At 43.9% G+C, this 27,247-nt stretch overlaps 1 protein-coding gene across 11 annotated transcripts in view; it reads left to right on the top strand.

The window, feature by feature from the left end:
- The window catches only part of LOC126365782 (titin), a 523,502-nt gene that overhangs the window by 38,697 nt on the left and 457,558 nt on the right, over window positions 1–27,247 (top strand). For all 11 annotated transcript variants that reach the window (XM_050008347.1, XM_050008355.1, XM_050008352.1 and 8 more), the window contains exons 2-4: window positions 25,884–25,920; window positions 26,638–26,795; window positions 27,084–27,236. In XM_050008347.1, the coding sequence (XP_049864304.1) occupies window positions 25,884–25,920; window positions 26,638–26,795; window positions 27,084–27,236 (348 nt within the window). The remainder of the gene's footprint in view (window positions 1–25,883; window positions 25,921–26,637; window positions 26,796–27,083; window positions 27,237–27,247) is intronic.

Genomic DNA, 27,247 nt, shown 5'->3' with positions numbered 1-27,247 from the left:
TGTCTTAACTACAGTTATATTGAAGTAACAATAACTTTTGTAAATTGAATGAGGTATCTCTCAATCCCGTTCGAGAGGTCTTGGAAGGAGTGAAGTGATACGCCATTTTAGAACTGGCGATTTTTCCAGAGAGAAGTATACTGATGTGTGGTAAACGTGGAGGCTAAGGTTGTCGGCACAGCACGGTTTCCCTCCCGTAATCCGATTGTTTGGGTGCAAAGAGAGATCAGACCGACGCACGCTTTGCGCTACAATTTTTGCTAATCCGCCTTATCTCATATTGTTGTCCTCCCCCGTTGTAGGATGGCTCAGTCTTGGACATTTTTAAGAAGAACCTTCGAACCACATAAAGCGCTTTCCATTACTGCAAGGCTCTGTAGGGATTTGTAAATGTTAGATTGGTTTCACGTGGAGATCTTATCGAAACGGTTGTGCCCTGTGAACCACTTGTAGACTGAGGTAACGACGGTGAAGGCGATGAGTGACCGCGGGCGACGGCGAGGTTATCGGATGCCAAACGGCAGACGAGGCAGTTGGCGCCCGAGCGTGGGGGTGCTGACGCACCTGTTGCGAAGCCTCCCCGCGGCCGTTTGATGTCCGCTTTTGGCCACGTGTTGCCTCACGCCTGGGCGCTACACGTGGATAGAGGGGGCGAGGCAGTGTCGTCTGCCGCCGTCGCTGGGCGAGCTGCACAATGTGTCGTGGGCAGGCGCTGCTTCCAATTCCGACACTGACGTCACGGTGAATTCCTTCGACATTGCCTCCAGAATTTTCCTCCTCCCACTTCTCACACTGTCTTTTGTGAATTCAGCACTTTCACATCCTTCTTTTCTTTTCATTTGCGCTCTCTATTAATTCTTATTTCCTATGTACAATAACAGAAACATCTCCTTTTTCTTGCTCGGTTAGCATCCATCTTTCGTTTTAGCTGCGAATAAACATCTTCAGTGGCCTGAAATTGGCAATATCGAAAATGGCTGTGTTGTTCACAATTCTCTTTAGGTTCTCTCATTTACGGCAGATGGCTTGAGAATGAATCTTTCAACTGTGCTACGAAGTAAGCGTGTTTCTGAAAGACAGATTAATACTTTCTGTTTGTTTTTGCCCTTTTATTGCCAGAGGGCAGTGCTGAACACATTTCTTACCATAATTGGAGTCAAAATATAATAGCATAAAATATTTCAGTAGTTGAACCCTTTTTTCCGAGTTACCAGTTATGTCTAATGTACTATTCGAAATGACTGATAACTCGAAACGCGGTTTAGTCACTGAAATATTTGATGGGAATATTTGTCTACAATGGACTTCATCGCTGAAAACTGTGTGCTTGATCAGGACTAGAACTCCGGAAACATGCCTGTCATGGGCAGTGCCCTTGTCAACTGAGCTATCTGTGTCTGATACTCATTTTCTTGGTCGTAATTCTTCGGAGCAATGTGTGCTTCTCAAATTTCGGTCTTGACTGTGTAGCCCTGAATTAATAACTTTGACCTACGACAACTTGTTTGCACTACGTTGTCCCAGACAGCGGATAATATTGATAAGTCCGCGTTAAAAAAATACGTGAGCCAGTATCTGATGAAATGTACAGTGGTGCAAAGTGACTGCGAACAGGAAAACACTGGACAGTCAAAGACACAGCGAGTAAACGACAGGTATTCATCACGTTAAATGATAACAGCCAAACAGTTCCAGGATAAAATTTATTAAAATCCTTGACCAAAGTTTCAGTATATCTAGATATACCTTCATCAGAAGTGAAATACACTAAAATCACATCCTGCAGTGGAGATACACAAAGCAATGGTGCCAAAGGCGTCGTCAGTAGTTAAAACATCATCTCCATTTATACAACATAATTATGGACAGAAGGTTGATGCGAACACAGCTTAGCATCAGTACTGCGCCTGTGAACTAGTGCAGCGCAGCCGACCCAGCCGGGAATCGAACCCGGGCCCTTTGGATTGACAGTCTGTAGCGCTGACCACTCAGCTACCGGGGGCGTACAACGAAGTTGTTGATATCGTTTTATGGGCCATATCTCGACGAACGATCTAGGCGTCTGCTTCTGACGCTGCAAGCTACTCAGTTGCTTTCCTACCGAGACCCAGCGAACGGTGACCTGGGAGAAGGGGCAGGCCAGTAGCGAAAGTGCGGGGCAGTTGCCTTCACTCAAGTAGATTACGCCGAAACCGGCGTTTTGGACCTAACTTTGTTCCACTGTTGAGTAAAATAGTGTCAAGTGAATCATGGCCCCTTAAGGTTTGTGTTTCCTGATACGAGGAAACTGGAAAAAAACAACAACAAAAAATGTTTCATCTCGCGTAAATTCGTGTACGAAGTTTCTTACCGGTAGCTATACCGATCGCATCAGAACTGCAGGGAATTTAAACGGCCTTCTGTCGGCGAGCTGTACAAGTAAGTCATGGAGTACCTGGCGTCTGTGCTGTGGGGCCACGCATGTGATGGAACTGCATCCGTATGACGGACGTTCGGTGCCGTCTACTGCATGTGCAGTCGGTGGCGTCGTGTTTATAACAACAACAATGGTAGACAAACAAAGCCCTCGGTTTAGAAGTGAACATGTTAGGTTAGGCTTGACCGTGACGGTTCTGAACGACAGTCGAAACGACAAGTTTAGCCGGCTACACACGGACGGCACGCTCATTGATACTGGATGTACGGTGGAGTGTAGGTGACACTGGTATCGCTTGACGGATTTATATCGATAGTAGGTCTACGGTCATACTGTTCTGGCTGATCGTTGCGTGCATTAAACACCATCAGCTGCATTTACTAGTTTCATTCATATGCAGCAGGTTTCTGTGTTACATCTTGAGGCCCCTCTGTGAGTGTGGGTGACCCTATTGATATGGAGAATGATACACCCTCTGGAGAAAGTCCAAAAATCGGCGTCCGATAAACTTAAGCCTCCAATAACCTATGGTGTGTACAGCGGTTAATGTACTACCATCATACACAGAATTGTCAAGAAGAGGCTTTAGTTTAGCGGCCGCCGATTTTCGGCCCTTCTGTAGAAAGTATAATAATGATTAGCCGGTATCAACGTTATCACCCAGAGTCATAGAGCAGCCTCCGTCTGAATAAAACTAGTAGATGAAGCAGATGGTATTTTCATTAATACATACAAAGGAAATGAGTTTGTCACTAGCGGAGCCAGTGGCGCGAGCTGTCCAGGAAGTCGCGCACGTATCTTAATAACTAATGTAAGTGGAATTGATTGTGGAGCTCTAAATCTTCGAAACACGGTAGTGGGAATAAAAATAAATTCTGGCTGGTTACGGTAAACTTGTAGTTCCACGCGAAAGTTCTTCCGTGAGAGAGAGTGGGCCTCGTTTGGAATGAGGACTGTGTGCGCTGCGCATGTCCGACGAGACACCGCGGCCCGGCAGCGCCGTGGCGGCGGCTGGAGCCCGGCTCTCCGCCTGCACTCCGCAGCGCAAGACTGCCGCCGCCCACGGCCGCCGCCCACCGCTCTCAGCGACCCGCGTGACGTCACGAGTTAAAAGGCGACCTCCGGGCAGGCCGAAGGCACCTGTTGCGCGTGCGCGGAGCGCCACCGCCGAAGGGCCAGCCCACTGCTGGACTCCGTCGTGTCTTCTGGAGCCTGCGCGCTCGTCCGGTGGTTCGTCAGCTCTGTCCTACAACCGCTTATCTTATTATGTGGAAGAGTACGGACTTCCTCAGGCTTCTCCCGAGAGACATATGCAATACACACCCCGTCATCAGATGCGTGTGTGGAAAACCACGTTTATATCTATTCAACGAAATAGATCCGTGCGTGCGCTGCCGATAACCAGTAGCATATTGTCATTCCACGCTACGACGTAGGAAACTTTGCAGAAAGTGATGCGCGTGTATGTGACATATGTTGTTGTTGTTGTTGTGGTCCTCAGTCCTGAGACTGGTTTGATGCAGCTCTCCATGCTACTCTATCCTGTGCAAGCTCCTTCATCTCCCAGTATCTACTGCAAGCTACATCCTTCTCAATCTGCTTAGTGTATTCATCTCTTGGTCTCCCTCTACGATTTTTACCCTCCCTGCCCTCCAACACTAAATTCAAAAGTGGCTCTGAGCAATACGGCACTTATCTTCTGAGGTCATCAGTCCCCTACAACTTAGAACTACTTAAACCTAAGTAACTTAAGGACATCACACACATCCATGCCCGAGGCAGGACTCGAACCTGCGACCGGTTCCGGACTGAAGCGCCTAGAAGCGCTTGGCCACCGCGGCCGGCGTGGAACAAGGTTCGAACATGATGACTCCCTTGTGCGCGCTCTCAAACAGTGGCTCCAACAGGTTGGTGCAGAATTTTACCAAGCGGGTATACAGGCGCTGGATCCAAGATGGCGTTACGCAGTTGAGAGGGATGGAATTTGAAAATATTGTTCCTAAAGGATGTATGTACGCACTGTAAAACTTTCTAACAAGTAGAATAAAAGATGGATTTAAAAAAAGATAGAGTGCCTTTCTTTTGGAGTGACCCTCGTAAATACTCGGCAAACCATCGTACGGTGCGTGGCGGAGGGTATCTTGTGCCACAACTAGTCGTTTCCTCTCCTGTTGCCGGCCTGTGTGGCCGAGCGGTTCTAGGCGCTTCAGTCTGGAACCGTGCGACCGGTACGGCCACAGGTTGGAATCCTGCCTCGGGCATGGATGTGTGTTATGTCCTTAGGTTAGTTATGTTTAAGTAGTTCTAAGTTGTAGGGGACTGATGAGCTCAGATGTTAAGTCCCATAGTGCTCAGAGCCATTTGAACCATTTGAACCTCTCCTGTTCCACTCGCAGATAGAGCGAGGGAAAAACGACTGTGTAGATGGCTCTGTTAAGCCTGAAAGCCACCTTGAGAAGAATTATCTTTTTTTAATACGGAGAATCAGGTGTAGCTCTGGCGGGGGGCGGGGGTGGGGGTGGATGCCCCATATTCCTCACTGCGCTGGTGGATTCGCCTCTGCTGTCCTCCACATATCGTCGTGAGAAGAGATGGCGAGAATAAGGCAACAGAGACGTGGTTGTGTACCGATGCGTGCGTAGGTAGTCGTTCTTTCCGCGCGCCGTCCGCGAACTGAACGAGACGGAAAGCCGCTGGTACTGCAGCCCGCCTGCCGCAGCCTGGATACGCAGCGGAAAGGAGCCAAGGACGCGGGCGCGCCGGAGCCGTGGGTGTCGGATCGAGGAGCCCCCCCCCCTCCCCCGCCGCTGCTACTGCAGGCGCGCCCCCTTCTCTCGCCAGACCTCATTCAGGTTTGCGGCGCGAGCAGGTGATTCCACTCTCGCCAGCTAGGCGTAGCTGCCGAGGTCGCCGCTGCTACAAGTGGAGTAGCTCGTCTCTCCAAAAGTGTTCGGACACCGCTCAGTGTCCACCTTTCGCCTTCATCAGGGAACGAATTGTGAGGCGTTTGTATGCCTGTGGGGGAGTGGCAGCCCACTCTTCCACAAGAGCCGGAACCAGAGAACGTAGTGATGGGTGTTCGGGTCTGTAGCGAAATTGACGCTCTGACTCATCCCAAAGCTGTTCCGTTGGGTTCAGGTCGGTACTCGGGGCAGGGCAGCCCATTTCAGGAATGTTATTGTCCACAGGCAGTAGCCCCACAGCTGTTGCTTTATGACAAAGTGCATTGCCATGCTCTTGCAAAGAATAGTCCTGTCCGAAATGTTCCTATCCTGTATACAGCACACAATGTTATAAAATGTGTTCATATAATTTCGAATTTAACGTTTTCTTAATCGCAATAAGAGAATTACAACCTAACCACGAAAACTACCCGCATACCGTAACACCGTCTTCACTGTTGGCACTACAAAGCTGGGACAAAAATGTGGAAACACCGCGACCAATGCATGCTTGAACATAAATGCAGTCGCTGGACAAGCCTGCAGGATGGGCTGCTGTATCTGATCTCGAACGGCTCCTGCACAATGCTCTCGACACGTTGCAAGTGTCAATCGCGGTCAGAACACTGTTCTGTGTAGAGGATGTCAAATCAAACACCTTTCAGCCGTCAAATTTCCAACCTTATTTTATTTGGCAACCAGTTTCAGCGTTTTATTACGACATCTTCAGGCCCCTGAGCGACCTGTAGGAAGAATCTACCTGGGATGTGATCAAAACAGGGGCCAGCAATATTGGTATTAGTAGATATTTGATACAGTGATCACTCCAACCATCACAGCCTGCAGGTGATGGTTCAAGTGATCACTATATCAAATATCTACTAATACCAATATTGCTGGCCCCTGTTTTGATCACATCCCAGGTAGATTATTCCTACACGTCGCTCAGGAGCATCTCGTGGCGTCTAGTGGTCAGTTCCCCAATACAGAGCTGTGTCTGGATACTTTTGATCGGGTAGTGTATATGGCTTGAAAATGAGCACGTAGTGCAGTCGAAAGTGGTCGCCTTATATAAAGCCGGCCAGAGTGGTCGAGCGATTCTACGCGTTACAGTCTGGAACCGCGAGACCGCTACAGTCGCAGGTTCGAATCCTGCCTCCGCCATGGATGTGTGTGATGTCCTTAGGTTAGTTAGGTTTACGTAGTTCTAAGTTCTAGGGGGCTGTTGACCTCAGAAGTTGAGTCCCATAGTGCTCAGCGCCGTTTGAACATTATATAAAGAAAGTGTAGCGTTCTAGGCATCACAGTAACAGGTTGTGTTCATTACTAAGCCGACCTCGGGGAAGATGAGTTTGGATTCCGAGAAGTGCAGGAACACACGAGGCAATACTGACCCTACGACTTATCTTAGACGATAGGTTAAAGAAACGCAAACCTTCGTTTATAGCGTTTCTAGAATTAGAGAAAGATTTTGATCATGTTGACGGGAATACTCTCTTTAAAATTCTAAAAGTGGAAGCGGTGAAATACAGGGAGCGATTTGTACAGAAACCAGCTGGCAGCTGTAAAAGTAAAGGGACCCGAAAGGGAAGCATTGGTTGAGAAGGGAATGCGACAGGGTTGTAGCTTATAGTCGATGTCATTTAATCTGTATATTGAGCAGGGAGTAAAGGAAAAAAAAAGAAACATTTGCAGACAGCGAAGGACTTGGAAGAGCAGCTGAACGGAATGGACAGTGTCTTTGTTGAAAGTAGGATATAAGATGAACAGCAACAAAAGCAAAACGAGGGTAATGGAACGTAGTCGAATTAAATCAGGTAGTGCTGAGGAAATTAGATTAGGAAATGAGAAAGTAGTAAATGAGTTTTGCTATTAGGGAAGCAACTAACAGATGATGGTTGAAGTAGGGAGGATGTAAAATGTAGATTGGCAATGGCAAGAAAATCATTTCTGAAGAAGAGAAACTTGTTAACATCGAGTATAGATTTGTCATGGGGTTTTTGTGAAAGTATTTGTATGGAGTGTAGCCGTGTAGGGATGTGAAATGATGGACGATAAACGGGTAAGACAAGAAGAGAATAGAAGCTTTTGAGATGTGGTGCTGCAGAAGAAGGCTGAACATTAGATGGGTAGATCACGTAGCTAATGATTAGGTACTGAGTAGAGTTGGGGAGAAGAGGAATTTGTGGCACAACTTGGACTAGAAGAAGGGATCGCTTAGTAGGGCACGTTCTCAGTCATCAAGGGGTCGCCAATTAAGTACTGGAGGGCAGCGTGGAGGATATAAATCGTAGATGGAGAGCAAGAGATGAGCGTTATCGTCAACTGCACAAAGAATTGCCTCGTCCATTACAGGTGTCCTCGTCGTTCTAGGTCTTCCCCAGTCGCGAGTCATAGGCTGGAATGTTCCGTGCTCCCTAAGACGCCGATCAATTGCTTCGAACGTCTTCCTGTCGGGAAACCTTCGTTCTGGAAATCTGCCTCGATACAAACGTACCGCGCCATGGCTATTGCCCCGTGGTAATCCATACTTACATTAAATGGGCATCTGCCAACTCCGCATTTGTAAACATTGCACTGACTGCAAAACCAGGTTCGTGATGAACACTAACCTGTTGATGCTACGTACTGATGTGCTTGGTGCTAGTACTGTAGAGCAATGAGTCGCATGTCAACACAAGCACCGAAGTCAACATTACCTTCCTTCAATTGGGCCAACTGGCAGTGAATCGAGGAAGTACAGTGCATACTGACGAAACTAAAACGAGCTCTAACACGGAAATTAAGCGTTTCTTGACACATGTCCACATAACATCTTTTCTTTATTTGTGTGTGAAGAATGTTTCCTGAAAGTTTGGCCGTACCTTTTTGTAACACCCTGTAGACCGAAACCTATAGTCTGATGACAAAAAAATTGAGACCATTGACGTGAAGTAAAGGAAATGTATGGGTATTTGACAAGAGTGGAGGAGATATGCATAGGAAGAGGCGCGAGATGAAGGTGGAGGAAAGAAGAGCACGGGGAAGTCCGAGGGACAGGTGGATAAAAGGAGAGGAAGAAAGTCCTCGCCAGAGTAGCGACAGCGGGGTGGCGCCGAGACTGAAGGGGACGGAGGGGCTCAACCTACGGGCGGCAGGGGACGGTACGAGATGTGACCGACCGCCCGGTATCAACTCCGGCCGCGCAGAACCGTATCGCCGCAGATAGCGGCAGATAAGGCGCGTGGCTTGCGGGCCCGCCGGCCAGTGTGTGGCGCGATGGCGCGGCTGCGGTCGCGCGGGATGCCTTGGTCCGTCGCAGACCTCGCCCTGCGCTTCGAGCCGCCCGCTCCAGCCGGTGCGTGCAGCGCTGCGCCGACCGCCTCCTCTGTGTGTCTGCTCAGCTGCGCACCGCCAGCACACCTTGTGCCACGGTTTCGGAGAATAAGACCCAATGCGTCCACATCTAAAACCTGCGAAGTACTTGGCGGGGCGGACTTCTCATCGACTCGTCACTTAGGGCTTCTTCCCGTCTCAGTCACGTAAGGAGTGCGGGAAGAGTGGTTGTTGAGCGGCCTCTAGTTAGACTGATCTCGTCTTCGCCGTGCCAACGGAACGATGCGTATGGGTCGTAGTGTATCCCTAAATTCCTTACCTCGTACTGGGTCTCGAAGCATTGGAGGGGGGTAGGACGTCAAACGGGCCGACTCCACTGTCGATACTTTTACAAATAAATTCATAAAACTTTGTCAGCATGACCAGGAAGGATTCAGGATTCACACTCATAGCAATGTAAGTTCAAAAATATAACAAAATATTATTTTCTTTGAAATTTCCTGGCAGTTTAAAGCTGTTTGCCGGACCGAGAATCGAACTCGGGTCCTTTGTCTTTCGGGCAAGTGCTCTGCCACCTGAGCTACCCAAGCACGACTCACACCCCATCCTCACAGCTTTACTTCTGCCAGTACTTCGTCTCCTACCTTCCAAACTTAACAGAAGCTCTCCGGCGAGCACTTGCCCGCGAAAGGCAAAGGTCCCGAGTTCGAGTATCGGTCCGGCACACAGTTTTAATCTGCCAGGAAGTTTCATATCAGCGCACACTCCGCTGCAGAGTGAAAATCTCATTCTGTAAATTTTTTTACTTGTGAAATTCCATCATTTTTTTACTTACTATCGGCTGCATTTGTTGCTATAGGTACACTTTTCTTCATACTTACAGGTGTATGAAACTCTAGAATTTTCCAAATCTATTAAAAACTGTGGCAAAAATTGAGATAATTAACCATAAAATGTGAGTTTTTTCTAAACATGAAGTTTAAAATGTAACAGCTCATTCATTTTTTCATTAATTAAATAAATTCTAGAGTTCGATACACCTGTAAGTATCGTTCGTATGCTGTGCAAAATTCATCGAAGAATCTCTCTTACTTATGAAGAAAAGTGTACCTATAGCAACAAATGCAGCCAATAGGAAGTGAAAAAATGATGAAATTTCACAAGTAAAAAAAAATTATTTTGTTATATTTTTGAACTTACATTGCTATGAGTGTGAGTCCTGAATCCTTCCTGGCCATGTTGACGAAGTTTTATGAATTTATTTGTAAAAGTGTCGACAGTGGAAATTAAAAAGTCGTGTGGTGCCTCTCCTGCTCCAAGTCGGCCCGTTTGACGTCCTACCCCCCTTAAAGTAGGCTTTAACGGGAAAGTTTGCGGGTATCTTGGGGCATTTTTCAGCAGCTCCGCGACCGCCCCCCACGAGTCACACAACTCTCTTCCTCCTTTATGTACTCTGGACATCTCCTAGAGTCCTGTTTGGTACCCGTCCCACACAGATGAGTAATATTCTACGACAGCTTGCACGAGTGTTTGTAAGAAGTCTCCGTGGTAGCATCTTCGAAATATTCTACCAGTTACGAAGTCTGCCGCCTGCTTCACCTACGACTGAGCCTGTATGGTGTGTTCCAGGAGGAAGTGTCAGTATTCACTAGTGCGATAGGAACGATCATTCGAAGCAAAAAAGTCTATCAAACATGGCCTGTACAAGTGCTCATAGCTCTTAAGGCATGGCTCTAGGGCCAATGTTTACTGCACATTTCTTCATTGTTTTCGTCCATACTACCGCCTCTGAAAATAAGAAAAGCAAACAGCTTGCAGTAGAACCGATTTGTTCCACAATATCGAACACGAAAAAGTGCTGATAGCTCTGTTATGCATTTTGGAGCCTAAGTGTACGAGACTGACCATTCCTCCTGGCGCACTATATACATACGATAGCCGTAAGATACTACGTTTTTTTCGTTTTGTGAAGTACACAATTTCACGTCTCGAAACATTTAAGGCAAGTTACCAATGTGTGCACCATTTCGAAATCTTATCAGCTCTGATGAGTGGAGGTAATAACCAGAGACTCACATTCTTACGAAAAAAAAGTTTATCCTGTAGCTCTATCTTTACTCCGTGCAGGAATGTTGTTGCGGTACAGTGTCGGTGTATAACTGATTCGTGGAAGTAAATCTCGAAGCTTTAGTATGTTTGTAGACTAACCGTTAGAGCCCTCCCGCGTCTTCCGTGCTATAAATATGTAATTAAAAAGAAGAGAGGAGTGTGTCTGAAAAGCATAAAACACCAATACGCCTCGAGGATTGTACTGGTATTTCGAAGAAATCGACTTCATAATTCTATCTTGTCAACCAGGTTTAAGTTGTTTACACAGTACTGAACTCCTTGTTAAGAGCAGTTAAAAGAATGCGCTTATTCTATCTCGGAAGTCAACGAACAGCCCCGAGAAAAAACATTTCCATTTATATTACAGTGTAGCAGACGCTGTCACGTAGACAAAAAAATGAGGGGATTTTCTGTCGAGGAAGTTACCTATGTAATGGTCTGGTAGCGTGTGAGTATTACCAAATAAGTGTTCTTGTCATTATTTGTTTCCTATTAAGAACAGATAGAACATGTTCAGAACTTTCTGCGTACGCATTCTTTTATGGTGATCTTAAAAGTGGAATTCTTACACGAATCATTTTAGCCATGTAGCTGTACGAAAGAATTTCAGCCTGCTCTTAGAAGTGGAAGTGTTCCGTACTAGTAGCCTACGTGCAGATTCTTATCTCGCTCTCTGAAATAAAGTAAATAGATTGATTTGAGTTTACGGGCAGACCTGGTAGTGAAATCCACTGTCACATTCTGCAAGTACTGACAGACGGGACTGTCGCTCAGATGGCGCTTCTTCACTCTTTAGTGGAAAATACGTTGCGATAGCCATTTATGTCTGGTAGACAGTTTTAAACTGTCAGACGTTCAGTATTGTCTGTGACTGTCAACGCGCAGTCATCTCCAAATACTTCTTCCTTGTTCCCTAAAATCTGCTGCACCGTAAGATACATTTACTTCCTCTACATCTTTAGACAATAATTGCTAGTAATTACAAGGCCAACAGTATATCATATTGTATTACGAGTCAAGCAGTCCTGTGCATAAGATGGTTTGGAAGATGTGCACGATGTGATATCGAAATATATCGGACGCTATACAGAAATATTGGCGACAAAACGCTGTTGCTGTGTACTTACGATCTGTGTTCGCGCGTTCCACAACCCTTGTTGTGTCGACGGAGACAAAGCAGAACCGTACTTTTAATTAACTCGTACCCAGACGCCGCACTGCGCCGTGAGTGAGCGAACCAACGCACGCACGATGGACGTTTCAGAACGAGACTCCTCCTCGAGCAACTATTTGCGTTCGGGGAGCGAAGTGTTTGGCGATCGGCGCGCTGCTCTCTGCAGTCTCATAACACCATTGAGAATGTTGTCTCATGCCATAGTTCACCATGAAACACACCATAGTAAACGAACGCAGCGTTTCCTCGAGGAAGTGCGATATGCTTGTCGCTACTCACGGTATAAAGAAAACGCAGTATTGGTGTTGAAATTTTTCTCTGTCGCTGCTGTAGTTTGTAGAGAGTTGACTTTCATCAACAATAAGAATAAGAGCATGCAAAGCGATGCGCATTGAGATCACTTCCGATTGACAAATGTCGCATCAGATATAAGTTTCTGAATTCAGTGAAACTGTTAAATTCTCGAACCCGACCGCCTATGTCATATAGTGATAGAATTATGTAAATCATTAGGCAACGCAAACAGTAAACTGCGATTCGAAGGAAGCATTCAGGGAAGTAGAGTCTATTTACGAATGAAGTTGGCCAGAAAAAGCTTCAGCAATCAAAATTGTTCAAAACTTTTCGTTAATCTGGGAACCACATTATATCGAATCGGCTATGGAAATTGTATAAGTTCAGAGAAGCTTCATGCGGTTAATATCGTTTTTTTTTTTTAGTTGGTAAATGAGCGTCGCAGATCATCCGTCAGTGCCTTTCCCAAAGAGAAAGATCCAGGAAACGTGTATTTAAAATTTCGAGACCGTGTTAGCAAAACGAGAACGTGCAACATCTACTTGCATAGAAATCGACACGAGACAAAATTAAAGGCGCGTGTAGAATCGTTATTTCGGCACTTAATCCGTAACCGCAACGTCGAAAGGGCGGGGGGTAGTAAGTAAAATACCTGTGAGGTATGCCCAACTGTACACTACTGGTTAAACTTGCAGGAAATGAAAATTGGCACAGATTTCATATACAATATTCGGTCGTGTAAGTTGTAGAAATTATTTTGTATTTGTCAACGGTAGCCCTAAAAACTTAACGTCATTCTTTTACGGCAACACCTCGTCGTCAATTTTCAGTTGTTCATCTAGAGACACTAAAATCCAGTGTCGAGTATGTGGTCGCGCCCATCGTAGTGAAATACGTTGAACAGTTGAGGCTCTAAGAAGTTGCGGTTATTAAAGCAATGACGTTTTCGCCCTTGACTGTGGCTCTAGAAAGAAGGCTTCAGCAGCCATGTACACCTACGTGTATACAGCCGAAGTGAAGTGCATGGTTGAGGGAACTTAGAAGGCACGTTTTCCTCGAAACACTACCCGAGTCAAACATCAGCGGACGGTCTCCGATGTTTTGTTAGGGGACTGTGCTTTAGACAACATGTGCATCACTCGTAACCATAACATCGCTAGTGAGCTGCATGTGTATAGAAATTTCTTCAGATGAGGTGTTAGGGAGTATTGACAGACGCAGACATGTGGTAGATAGTTAAATTACATAAAACTGTAGTCGCTAACAACAGGTTGTGATAAATACGCGGGTACATGTTGCAGAAGAACAAAATGCCATCTGACCACTTCCCACTTTGTTTCTTTTCCTGTGCTACGTCCTTAGTTCTGATTATTCAGTGGCAATTATCTAGATTCTCTTCAACCTTGTCTGTATTCCTTTGGCAACATTAGTAGTGATATGCATTCCGCTCAAGAGCCACAGTTTGTTTGGTATCCACCACAAACCGACCTCTAATATTACGAAGATCATTAAGTCGGCAAACGCTGGTATGCGTCTTTCAACAATGCCGTTTCCAATTCCTATCGCGTCATCTCTTTCAGTTAGTTAGCGTTACGTTTCTCGACATCCACGAGCCGTTAAAAACTAAACTTTCTTTCTTTGACAAATGTATGTGTTGTGGTTTGATCTACAAGTGAATCCGAAGATAGGGGTTTAACTTCTTGTTCGGTGACGAGGTTATTGGAAACGGGGTGTAAGCTCGGATTGGAGAAGAATTGGGGAAGGGGAGGGGGTGGGGGAGGATGGGTAAAATGGCTCTGAGCACTATGGGACTTAACATCTGAGGTCATAAGTCCCCTAGACTTAGAACTACGTAAACCTAACTAACCTTAGGACATCCCACACACCCATGCCCGAGGCAGGATTCGAACATGTGACCGTAGCAGTAGCGCGGTTCCGGACTAAAGCGCCTAGAACCGCTCGGTCAGAGCAGGGAGGGGGGGGGGGGGGGGGAATTAGGCATCCCCTTACACTGCAACCATTCCGGGGCAGCTTCGCCTTAAGCCATTTGGGAAAACTGCGGAAAGACGTACATCCGGAATCTGTACGGCCATTTGTACCTACTGTACCTATTGCGACTGTAAGTGTCCCAGTCAATGCGTAGTTTGGGGTGGACAACCCATTTGTCGAGATAACGCAAGGATATATTTCATTCGGAACAGGATCAGGTGAGCTAAAACACTCATAGTTTAATGCAGCCGTCTAATTTGCTAATGATTAATTTCGAAAATCCATAATTGCTTTATACATCAGTCAGTCTTTCGTAGATTATTTTACTGTGGTCCCTTCCAATCCGAGAAATTTCATCTTGCCATTGCACTTACCACCTTCATGGTTCGAGCACTTATTAAAGACAGATTCGTCTACATCTACGAAATTACTCTGCAATTCACACTTGTGTGTTTGTCAGAAGGTTCATAGAACCGCTTTCAGACTGTCTACCTTTTCATAGAACGTGGGAAAAATGGAACACCTAAATCTTTCCGTGAAAGGTGGAAGTCAACAAAATACCTTGAATTTGGGTGGAGAACGTTGGGGGTTGTAATTTCTCTTGCCCAACGAAGAACGCCGTTCTTTAATGACTGACACCCCAACTCGTTAATCATATCCGCAGCACTTTCTCCCGTATTTCCTGATTATGCGAAACGACCTTCCCGTAGCGCGCAGAGTTGCCACAGAACATTGCTGTGCAATGGTTTAGATTTAAGTCATTTGTAAAACTTCCTGGCAGATTAAGACTGTGCGCCGGGCTGGGATACGAACCAGACGCCTTCGCGTTTCGCTCACAGTCTGTCCTCACAGCTTTAGCTCTTCCAGTAACTCATCTCCTACCTTCCCAACTTCACAGAAGCTCTCCTGTGTAGCTTGCGGGCCTGGAACCCCTGCAGGAAAGGGTATTCAGAAACCTGGCTTAGTAACACCCTGGGGGGATGTTTCCAGAACCAACTGTTTGTAGTTGTAATCACAAGTACTTGGTTGAATTGACAATCTTTCAATGTGTGTGACGTACCGTGTAACCTAAATTTAACCTCAGACGTTTTGTTGATCAGCCTTAACTGTCACCATTCGCTTCATGCAGAATCTTGTCTTAATCATTTTGTAATTCGTTTTATCGTCTGAGGAAGACTTTCGGAGACGGTAAACGACAGCATTAAGAGCAAACAAAGTAAAATCTGCGCTTAGGTTGTCTCTTAAATCATTTATATGTGTATACCTAATTTCATGCTCATTTTTCTTGTGTCGACTGACACACCTTGGAGATTCGTTGCGGAATTCCCCTCGGCGAGGCAGTGCAAAAAAAAAAAAAAAAGTGTCTTTCTTTCTCTATGGCCCACGCAGTGGGCAGGTATCAGACCGTCGATTTACTACAACCGTCGACAAATACGCAGCGTGCCGAACGTGAGTGATAACGGGTCGCCGCTTATCGCCAAAGCCTGTTTTCGCGTTCTGTCACATCACAAAAGCTGCTGTCGGTCGTGAAAGGGAATGCAATTTTTGCGGCGTGGGTTGAAACTAGAGAGTGAAGAAAACACGAACTCGTGAATAAATGAAAACCATGTCTGTAGGTTTAGCTGTGAGATAACTAAATACTTGTCTGTGATATCGCAAGCTACTGGAAGACGGAGAGGACAGAACGTCCTGGCACTTGAAAGGTGGGCTTGAAAATTCCCACAGGAAAGTTCCGGACGATGTTGGACTTTTGATTCACTGCTAGATCCACTCATATTCAGTGTGTTTCATAACCTGCAGCAGCAAATGTAATTTCTGAGATTTTTTCAATGTGATGGTGTTTATTTACGAACTTCCAGCATGCTCTGGAGTAGCTTGGGTCAGCAACTTGGACTGGTTTTTCGTTGTAGTGATGGTGTGTTTTATAACCGAGCAGACAAATCCATTTAGCGATCTTCAGCCTCCTTCGAACATTAATCTTACCTTGTACTCGCAGCCTGGGCTCCCGTCTCACTGGTCTTTTGCAAATCACATAATTTATAGAACAAAGATGAAAACTCCTATTAGCTGACAGACCATTAGCATTGTCCACTGCAAGCACACCTCTGTCGTTGCAATAAATATCGGTGTTACAATAAACATCAGTGCAGTCCTATAAAACTGAAGCAGTACAAGATAAACAGCGGCTGTTTAATTTAAATTACGGGCCAGAAATTTTTTCGTAGCAGTTGCTTTCGTACTGATTTAAGTAAACATAACGCGTGTAAGCACAAATAGCTTATAGGAGTGCCTCGACAGCTTTTCGTTTATTCTGTGAACAGATTTTGCTTTTGTGGCTCCTTCGCTTTCGTTAACAAATGAATTATCTCTGCTGATTCTGTTACGTGATGGAAAACACAGAGCAACATATGTATCTCTAAATTTTAAGTTGTATTTCAAAACCGCTGTATGGTTTGTCGCGTAACTTTTTTTTCTTGTATGGGTATCATTTCTCTTCCTTCGCGGGCCAGTTGTGAATTTTGTGTTGGAAAAACGATTGTCGGTAAACCTCTGGATCAGCTCGATTTGTTGTCATCATTATTTTGCGAAATATATTTGGGAGGAAGTAACATATTGCTTGTTTTTTTTTCCCCCGAAAAGTGTGCCCTCGCAATTGTACCACTTAACCTGCCATTTTTGCATCCTCTATCACTGGAGTTTAATGAGCATTTCATTGTAGGTGATGCTTTCGCGCTATCTAGACCGACAACGCGACGGAACGAGCAGGCCTTCTTCGGATCTGCTCGATCTACTTTCGTAATGCTACCTCATCTCACTCCCAGCGTGAGGAGCAGTATTCAAGAATGAGTAAAAAGAGTCTTTTGTAACCAACCTCCAACTTGGCGAATTACTTTTCCCGTGAGGTTCTTCCGATGAATCTCAGTGTAGTGCAGGTCCCTCCACTTTAAATTCTTCCAGATGCGCAGTCCTAGTTGTTTAACCATAGTGGCGAGTGGTCGTCTGTTTTCGCGCAGTACGCATTTCTCTACTTACGAAATAATCTGAAACGATTGTCACGGAGCACTCAGTGTTGCCCACTAGGTCATTTACACTCATCGCGATCTCTAACGACGCTTTGATTCACCGCTTGGAGAACTCCTGCAGCTACCCAAACATTTTACGCTTTCACCCCCCTAAGAACAACTTGCTGTGTTTCATACGCTACGATGTAATGACTTCAGTCACGAAGCTAGTACGACAGCTTGTAACTTCGCGTTTTGTTCAATAGATGGCAGTGCGGAACTGCATCAAACGGCCTCCAGAAGTCGAGAAACACGGAATCATTATGAACGCCGCGATCAGCTAGCTCCTCGATCTCATGTACAAAGAGAGCGAGCTGAGTTTCAGAAGGTCACCCTCCTCAGAATTCATATGGTCTCCTGCAGAAGAGGGTTTTCATTCTCGAAAAAAGTTCATAAGATGCTAGCAGAAGAAGCGTGCCACAATTTTACAACAAATATAGGCCACTAGTTCTGCATGTCTGTCCGATGAGCATTATCCGAAATGGGACGAGCTGCGCCTTTCCGCTGGCTTGGAACGCTTAGTGATCAGCCAGGACATTATAACCACCTACCTACTTGTCGGGATGTACAGCTTTGGGACGGATAACAGCGGCGATGCGCCGTGGCACGTGAGCAATAAGGCCTTAGTAGATCTGTGCAGGGAGCTGGCAACACATTTGAAAACACAAGTCACCTAATTCCATAAATCCATAGGAGGGGGAACGACGAGCTCTGACACCACGTTCACTCACATCCCATATGCGTTCAATCGGGTTCACATCTGGAGAGCTTAGGGGCCAACACATCAATTGGAACTCGTCCCTGTGTTCCTCGAACCACTCCATCACGCCCCTGGCCTTGTCACGTCGGGAAACATGATTGTCATGAAAAGGTGTACGTGGTCTGCAACCAATGTACAATACTCATTTGCCGTTATGTTCCCTTGCACCAAGTCCATTGGACCCATGGAAATCCATGTGAATGTTTACTAGATTATAATGGAGCTCCCGCCAGCTTGTCTACGTCCGGCAGTGCAGGTGTTAAGGAGCTGTTCCCCTGGAAGACGACAGATTCGCGCGAGGGCGAAAATTTATTAAAATCCATGGAGGAGAAATAAAAACTTTGAGGTTCGCCGATAACATTGTAATTCTGTCAGAGAAAACAAAGGGCCTGGAAGTGCAGTTGAACAGGATGCACAGTGTCTTGAAAGGAGGATATAAGATGAACATCAACAAAAGCAAAACGAGGATAATGGAATCTAGTCGAATTAAGTCGGATGGTGCTGAGGGAATTAGATTAGGAAATGAGACACTTAAAGTAGTAAAGGAGTTTCGCTATTTGGGGAGCGAAATAACTGATGATGGTCGAAGTAGAGAGGGTATAAAGTGTAGACTGGCAATGGCAAGGAAACCGTTTCTGAAGAAAAGAAATTTGTTAACATCGAATATAGATTTAAGTGTCAGTGAGTCGTTTCTGAAAGTATTTGTATGGAGTGTAGCCATGTATGGAAGTGAAACATGGACGACAAATAGCTTGGAAAAGAAGAGAATAGAAGCTTTCGAAATGTTGTGCTACGGAAGAATGCTGAAGATTAGATGTGTAGGTCACATAACTAATGAGGAGGTTTCCAGAATGGAAACATCCTCCAGGCTGTGGCTAAGTCATGTCTCCGCAATATCCTTTCTTTCAGGAGTGCTAGTTCTGCAAGGTTCGCAGGAGACTTTCTGTTAAGTTTGGAAGGTAGGAGACCGGATACTGACAGAAGTAAAGCTGGAGGACGGGGCGTGAGTCGTTTTTGGGTAGCTCAGTTGGTAGAGCACTTGTGCGCGAAAGGCAAAGGTCCCGAGTTCGAGTCTCGGTCCGACACACAGTTTTAATCTGCCAGGAAGTTTTAATGAGGAGGTATTGAACAGAATTGGGGAAAAGAGGAATTTGTGGCACTACTTGAGAAGTAGAAGGGACCGGTTGGTAGGACATGTTCTGAGGCATCACCGGATCACAAATTTAGCATTCGAGGGCAGCGTGGAGGGTAAAAATCGTAGAGGGAGACCATGAGATGAATACACTAAGCAGATTCAGAAGAATTTAGGTTGCAGTAAGTACTGGGAGATGAAGTAGCTTGCACAGGATAGAGTAGCATGGAGAGCTGCATGAAACCAGTCTCAGGACTGAAGACCACCACACGAGTATTGTACAGCGGCATGATGAAGAAGGTATGGGGATTCATCAGACCGTGTAACGCTCTGCCACTGCCGATGGTTATTTGCCCATTTCAATCGTAGTTGGCGATGTCGTGGTCTTTACTTTGACACATGCATGGATCGTCGCCTGCGGTGGACCGTCGTTAGAAGTGTTCGGTGCACTATGTTTTCAGACACCCTTGTACTCTGATGTTGGTTCCGTCACAGTTCGCCGCCTGTCCTATTTTACCAATTTGCGCAGCCTACGACGTTCGACGTCTGTAATGAGGAGTGGCCGCCAAACCGCACGACGTCAGGACGTGGTTTCACCACACGTTGAAGACACTCACCACAGCACTCCTCGAACACCCGGCAAGGCGTGCAATCTCCGAAATTCTCGTTCCTAGCCTCAGGGACATCGCAATCCGCCCTCGGTCAAACTCAGAATGACCTCGCGCCTTCTCCAGCGGACAGCACGCTCACTGAGGCTACACGCAGCGCGCGTTTCTGCCTGGCAGTCACTCCTCGCCAGGTGACGCTTCTGTCGCCTGGACGGCTTTATATCGATAGTAGGTCGGTGGTCATGATGTTCTTGCTGACCATTTACTACAAAATGCTGCTAGGGAGCGAGCAAGTTCTTTCGCGTAATCCATTCAGAATATTATACGTGTCGCATAGGCCTGGTCTCTGTTTATCTGTTGGCAATCCTAGCTAGCTGTTTTCTGCTTTGCGGTCGCTTATCTCGGCATCTACCATTTCGGCATTCTTACGATAATTGAAAAGAGGAACCATATTACCATCTTCCACAGCGACAAATTTTCGGAAAACCTCATTAAGTATTCCAACCTATCACATGCTGTTTCGATGCCTGTAAGATCACGGAGTGACTTGTTAGATGATTTTGATCCGTCTGCTGAATTTACGTAAGGCCAAAACTTCTTAGGATTTTATGTCAGCTTAGTAGATAGTATTTCACATTTGAATTCATAGAAAGTTTCTCGCATTACTCTTCTTATGTTCATTTTAGCTTCGTTCAGCTTTTGTTTGTCAGCGAGGCTTTGCCTTCATTTAAATCTGCTTTGAACCTCTTGTTTGGTTTCGTATTAACTTTCTAACACAGCCATAAGTCCACGACGAGTTCTTAGACACAACCCTGGCTAACGCACTTCATTAAATCCACTGGTATTCCAAATGGTCTGATCTTTTACACTTGCTGGGCAAAAATATGTTTCTGCCTGATGTTCATTGTTTAGCACCTTAACTGTAAAAGCAGAGTCAGTCAAGTCCTGGGAGATTCGTCGTGTGTGGACGTTGCGAAAATTTTCGATAAACACCGATTTTCTTTAGGGTACACCTTGTCGAAACACCCATTCCATTGTACAGCTTACTACTCTCATCTCGTCACAATTTTTTGAATCTTCTTCTGCTGTGTATATTCTGAACATAAATTTTTCTCGGTCCCCCACTTAGTAATGCCACGCCTTCAAATTGTTTATGAGAAGGCGTTATATCTAAAGACGTGCCCTGTAATTTTCGTATTCTTCCTTTCGTCTTCTCTTTTTAAACTTCTGTCCTGTATTTCCCGTAGTATCTCACTTGTTTTTCTTTCAATACTGCCCGTTCTGAACATTTTCCGCCGTACCCAAATTTCTTTTACGTCAGTTCGGATCTTCCTTGTTTCCATTATGTCCAGACTTTATATCCACGAAGAGGTAGCCCTTATATTATTAAAGAACTATGCCGCACATAAATTATTTTTGCGCCCGGTTTCCGCACTACGATACCGATCAATGTTTTTACAACATTTTTTTAGCTAGAAATGCATTCTAAGAAAGAGGTCTTTTGTGGAAAAACCAAGGAAGCAATGTGGGCTGTTTAAGAAAATAATAGCGTATCCCTAGAAGCGATCCATTAAGTATCCACAAGTATGAGCCTATATTACTGCCCGCACACGCTTATTTGTCAAGAATTTCAATGTAAAGAATTTTTACTTACTAAGCTGACAGGATACACCCAACGTGAACTTCTTAAAGGTGGACATAGTGAGACAGAAAATGAAACATACGCTACACAACACACGCCCCTCTTCCGCAGAGATCCCATCAATTTTTGTGGCTCTGCCACGATCTTCATTTCGCTCCTAAGAATTCCTATTATACCCCTAGGCTTATCTTAAGATTTCAAGCGAACTTTGCATTTAATTGCGCGGGTAGCAGCATAAAAGCGATTTGCGGTTACTTAGATGCGATATGTGGAACTATACGGAACGGACAAAGGATTAAAATACAATTGTAAAGAGAAGGAAAGGCCCTTCTCACTCTTCGTCGAAGAAACTGTATCTACTGCTGCTGGTACATCGCCGCGACAGGAACAAGGAAAATTGGATTATGCTAATTAGAGAACTTATCAACATCTACACTCACTCCTCGCAGATCAGTGTGTTGTGCGTGGCAGAGGGTACTTTCCGTTACATTACGGTCTCTTTACCAGCCCACTCGCACATATTCAAATAACTTAGGGGTTTGCTGACGGGTGTCGTCGTCGCCCACCTCCGGCAACAAACCCGTAAGTTATTTGGACATACCATTCACCGGGAAAGGTAAGGGTCTCTCATTCGCACATGTGAGACGGAACGAATGACGTAGCGCGCTATTACGTAACTCGATAAGTTGTTATAATAAATGAATATCCCACTACCTCATTTTTATTCTTCTTTGTTATACTGGCTTATTTTCATCTCCAGTTTAACCTGTCTGTTTTAACGACACAAAACAACCGGTTTCTGAAATAACCGATTTTCTGTTCTTTCTGGCTATTTTTTTAAGTAGACTACTAGGTCTAAGCGTAGGAACCGAACAAAGATCGAAAAATTTTAAGACTACCTCACACTTTTGCATTGTATATTTCAAGATACGCAGAAACAAGCTGTCAAATAAAATAGGTAAATAAAAGAAGACAGTCTGTGCAACGTTCGCTGCTTATCTCGAAAAGTAATGAGGGCTTGATAATATAAGAAAATCATCAGTACCCCTCTATTTTTTAAAACTCTGCTCAAAAATCATGTTGTATGGAGGATCGTACCACTATTTGATCATTATGAATAGTCAGTGCTAAAGGGTGAAAACTTTGTCTAATAGGCCTCGCCACACACCAGCAGGCGCATAACTGTCTTGGCAGTGCTGTACCGTTTCTTACGTATTTGTTGCTCGTTGCTGTCCGTGTTGTTACTGAAATACCACTGCCAGCTTTTCTCATTTTTCTAATAACCCTACATTTCAAAGCAACGGAAGTTTTACTAGTAAGTGTTACTCGTTTTTAAAAGAAGCGTTCTTTGATAACCAAAACTTTTATCGCCACAGCTAAGGGAAAAAAGGAAGATAGTACCTGGTTATTAATAAAAGATAAAAAAAACTGTTATAATCGAAATCGTACAAATACCTAAAAACACCGGTTATTTAGAACTATAATATCGATATCGATTTTCACCGGTCGCTTTCTCCCATCCCCATAGCTCACTAGCTGAAAAAGATTAGTTTCGCTTGGCCTTTATTTTTGTTTTCTCGGAACATTCCAGAACATTCGAGATTATCTTAAAATGAGCCTTTAAAGATATCATTAAATTGTTAGTATTTCGTCGCACAAAAGTACTTTTTTCTTTGCAATATACATTGATGCGAAAGAGATGGAAAATATCGTGGCGACCAATACAACGGGATAACTGACCGCACCAAACACTCCTTTCTCCACGGCCACCGCTACCACTGCAGGATCACATTCAAAGACCCGTGATTGGTGCTGGGTGGATTTGGAGGTATCAGACAAAGAATGTTCAGGGACATTCTGAGACTGGATTCCCAGCTGCTTGGCTCATTTCTCGTAATTCCATTGGTGCGACACCCTCTTTCTGGCACTGATGTCTTCCAACCCAACCCCTTCAGCTCCAAAACGGAACCTTCTTCGAGGATGGAAGAACAAGGTGGGTTTTTTTTCCTCCCAGCAGTCCTCCGATGGGCTCAATGCAGCCCACCACGAATCCCTCTCCTGTGTCAACCTCTTCGTCTCAGAGTAGCACTTGCAACCTACGCCCTCAGTTATTTGCTGAATGTATTCCAATATCTGTCTTCCTCTACAGTTTTTACCCTCTTTAGCTCCCTCTAGTACTGTGGAAGTTATTCCCTGATATCTTAACAGATGTGCTACCATTCTGTCCCTTCTTCTTGTAAGTGTTTTCCATATATTCCTTTCCTCTCCAATTCTGCGCAGAACCTCCTCATTCCTTACCTTATCAATCCACCTAATTTTTAACATTCGCCTGTAACACCATATCTCAAATGCTTCAACTCTCTTCTGTTCTGGTTTTCCCAAAGTCCACTTTCACTACCATACGAGGGCCACCAAATTGATATAACCCCCACGGTGCTGCTGGGGTGGGTTGCAGAGTCACAACGGCATGCACGAGTGACCTCTCTTACGTTTATATTATAGACTGATGAATGTTTGAATTTCCTTTAGATTGTTCTCCCTGTCATGATTCATATGTGGCACTAGTACTAATGTAACCAACAGCCTTTTTGATGCTGACAGTGACAAAAAAATAAAAATAAATAAATAAAAATAAAAAAAATGCTCTTGGGCGCTTCACTATTGGTAGTGATCCATTTTGAACGTGCTTACTAATAACACAGTGCTTAATTTTATATTTCCAAGACAATATTAGCCAACCAAAAGTCTGTCGTTTGTTTGTAATGTGCCAATATTTTTGTAAGGAGAAAAGGTGACATCGATGAGTTACTCAGTTTTTATTCCAGTGTGAAATACTGAGTTCCCTTACTTGTTATCTGAAGAAAGTGTCCATTTTAAAGCCATAACAACAATCAAATGAATGTGTGTTATATTGTTCCCCATGTTGAGTAAATAGTTTAACAAAAGCAGATGCTTCACTTGCGCCTGTATCAGAAATTAAGAACGAAGATTACAAAAGATTATCGTCCTATCTGAGTGACATACGTGTGGAGGTAATCTAGATTTGTGACAGTAAGCCTGCACATGATGTGTGCTGTATGTACTCGATGGTAGTATGAGTAGGGTGGTGACACACCCACAAACACACACAGAGAAAAAAACTGATTCATAAATCTTTATAGAGAATTGCCCATTCCCTAAATTTAACAGCTCATATTCAACAGTTTTCTGTGTAGGAATAATTATCCCATTAACAGATGTGTAGTGCCCCCTCGCTCCTCGTAGTTTCCATATTTGACGTACAATATAAAATGTGTGGAAGATAATATATTAGGTACCAAAATACACTCCAAAGATTTGTCTAATATGTAGTTAGAACGTTGGGTTTACCGTGAAGTTTTAGTTATTTATAATGAAAAGTACTTAAAATACCGAGTTAATGTAGGGCTCGATCCACACTACAACCATTATTTCGTCTTCACGTTAGTCGGCTTTGCCAATTAATGACCGAATTAGAATCTTCCGACCTACCCTAGACCTTGAGCGGTGCCGTAAGTCAGTCTGTGTCCACAACCAGGGTACTGACTAGGCACTGTCACACTTGAACCCATTCTTCCATCATAATGAAGGTTTGACACTAAAAATAAATGAAAGAACGAAACAAGTCTGTGTGTATGCCTTTTGATGCTTAGATGCTGTGCAGTTATTTTTATTATCATTATCTTAATCAGGAACAGCTCTAATTAATGCTGGGCCGTAACAAATTTAAGCGCATTTGTTATAGTCAGTGTTGTACAATAAATGCTTATTACTGTCATCAGTTTCAATAATGTAATTCTCAAATATTACAATTTACTTAACGTTTCTCATGTTGTAATGGTTACATGTATCTATAAATACCTTTTGGAAAAAAGATGTCAAATAACGCATTTTTCACTCGAAAAGAAAATTTGCACAAAAATTGTATCATTAGTAACATTCAGTGGGACAATATTGTTTATCAGATAAATTAATGACAGCAGAGTAGACAAATGCAGATTCCTCCTGCGTTATAAAACTTTCTTGTTTTACTGAACAGTTTTAACATTCAGGAGGTTTGTTTACCACTTTAATTATTAAACTGACGAATAAAATGTACTGCCTAGGGTCACTATTATTATTTGGACCCAAAAAACATGTTTCAAGTTTAACTCCCTCATCTTGAGCTGCACTGTCTTGTGACGTTGAATTTTAACTTATTTCTGTGCAGTGTTACAACACACTTTTCTAATGTACAAAACTGCCCACCCAAAGAATAGAGAATGAAATCCTTGAAATGTGTTATGGAGGTAATAAATAATAACAGTGACTGCATGCATCACATTTTATTTCCCAATCAATTATGTGGTAGTTGCAGCCTTACCTAAAGTACAACAAGGATATTATCAATTACTAAATTGTCTGTTTTTCCTTCTTTTACAGTGCAAGGAATGGTGATGCAGTCTTCGCCACAACTTACGTAAGTGTACCTGTGATTACAGACAGATATTTTAGTGACTGACATATTAGAGGTGTTTTAATATATCAAACCTATGTTGCATGCAGACATTTTATAAATTTCAAGGAATTGAAAGTATTACTGTAGACCTACATATCAATTCATCTCAGTAGCTTGGGGGTGGTTCCAGTTGAGGAAGCAAAGCACTAAAGTACTCAAGACGTATTTAGGATATTTTCTCAAGCTGTGTCATTGTCTCGAATAAAACAGTGACCCATATATACAATAAGTTTCCGGTTTCAGTCTATAATGACCATCATCAGATCTGCAGCAAAAATTGGAAAAAACATAAATACACCCACAAATTGTCTAGACACAAATGCATATATTTGTCAGTAGTACTTTCCACTATGGTCTATTTATTGTTTTTAAGCTGTAGACAATCTGCGAGTGTATTTATGTTTCTCCCATTTTTGCAGCAGATCTGATGATGATCATTATAGACCGAAACCAGTAATCTGTTAACAAAAACTTTGTGACCATAGACGTAAATTAAAGGAAACTTATATTTCTGACAGTATGACTCGAGCCGTAAAAGTAATTAAAATGTCTGCAATTTATTTAACATTCATAACTTGACCAGCATAGAACTATATATTAGAAACTTGCATGGTTCTTGTTGCTGTTGTAAGCTCAACAGAGAAATATACAAGTTGTTATTTTGTTATTTATTTACAGGTTCGGTAACAGGCCAGGAGATGTCTCACCCCCAGTCTTCGAACAGATTTTCCGAAATGCCCGCTTTGCACAGGGTGGTAATGCCCTCTTTGAGGGTAAAGTCCGGGGTAATCCAAAGCCTGTTGTTTCATGGACAAGGAAAGGCGCTCCCCTTCTTGGTAAATTGCTTCATTTGGCCATTAAAAATGCATGCATTTATTTACTTCATATTCCAGTATAAAAAGTAGTCTGTATAAAAAACTTGTATCTGTTTACGATGAGAAAAATATAAGCAGTAATATAACAGAAGCGGTTGGAGCCTTGTAATGTAAAATTTCATGTTTACTGTCAGTCAAAGAGTTCTATTTAAAAATGAGAAAAAATATGCTTTCAATATTTTATGCCAATAGCAATGTAATATTTTTTGTTACTTTCAGTTTGTTTAATTCATCGTTTGTATCTTACAGAATCAAACAAATATAAAATGAAATATGAAGAACAGACTGGAAATGTTTCATTGCTCATCAATGCAATAGGACCAGGAGATGAAGGGGAGTACACATGCACTGCACGAAATCAGTACGGTGAAGCTATCTGTTCAGTTTACATACAACCTGAAGGTACAATACAC

The sequence above is a fragment of the Schistocerca gregaria genome, chromosome 4 (assembly GCF_023897955.1).
Source record: "Schistocerca gregaria isolate iqSchGreg1 chromosome 4, iqSchGreg1.2, whole genome shotgun sequence".
NCBI classification, from domain to species: domain Eukaryota; kingdom Metazoa; phylum Arthropoda; class Insecta; order Orthoptera; family Acrididae; genus Schistocerca; species Schistocerca gregaria.
The sequence above is the reverse complement of the archived record's forward strand: the minus strand, read 5'-3'. Positions and strand labels throughout refer to the sequence as shown.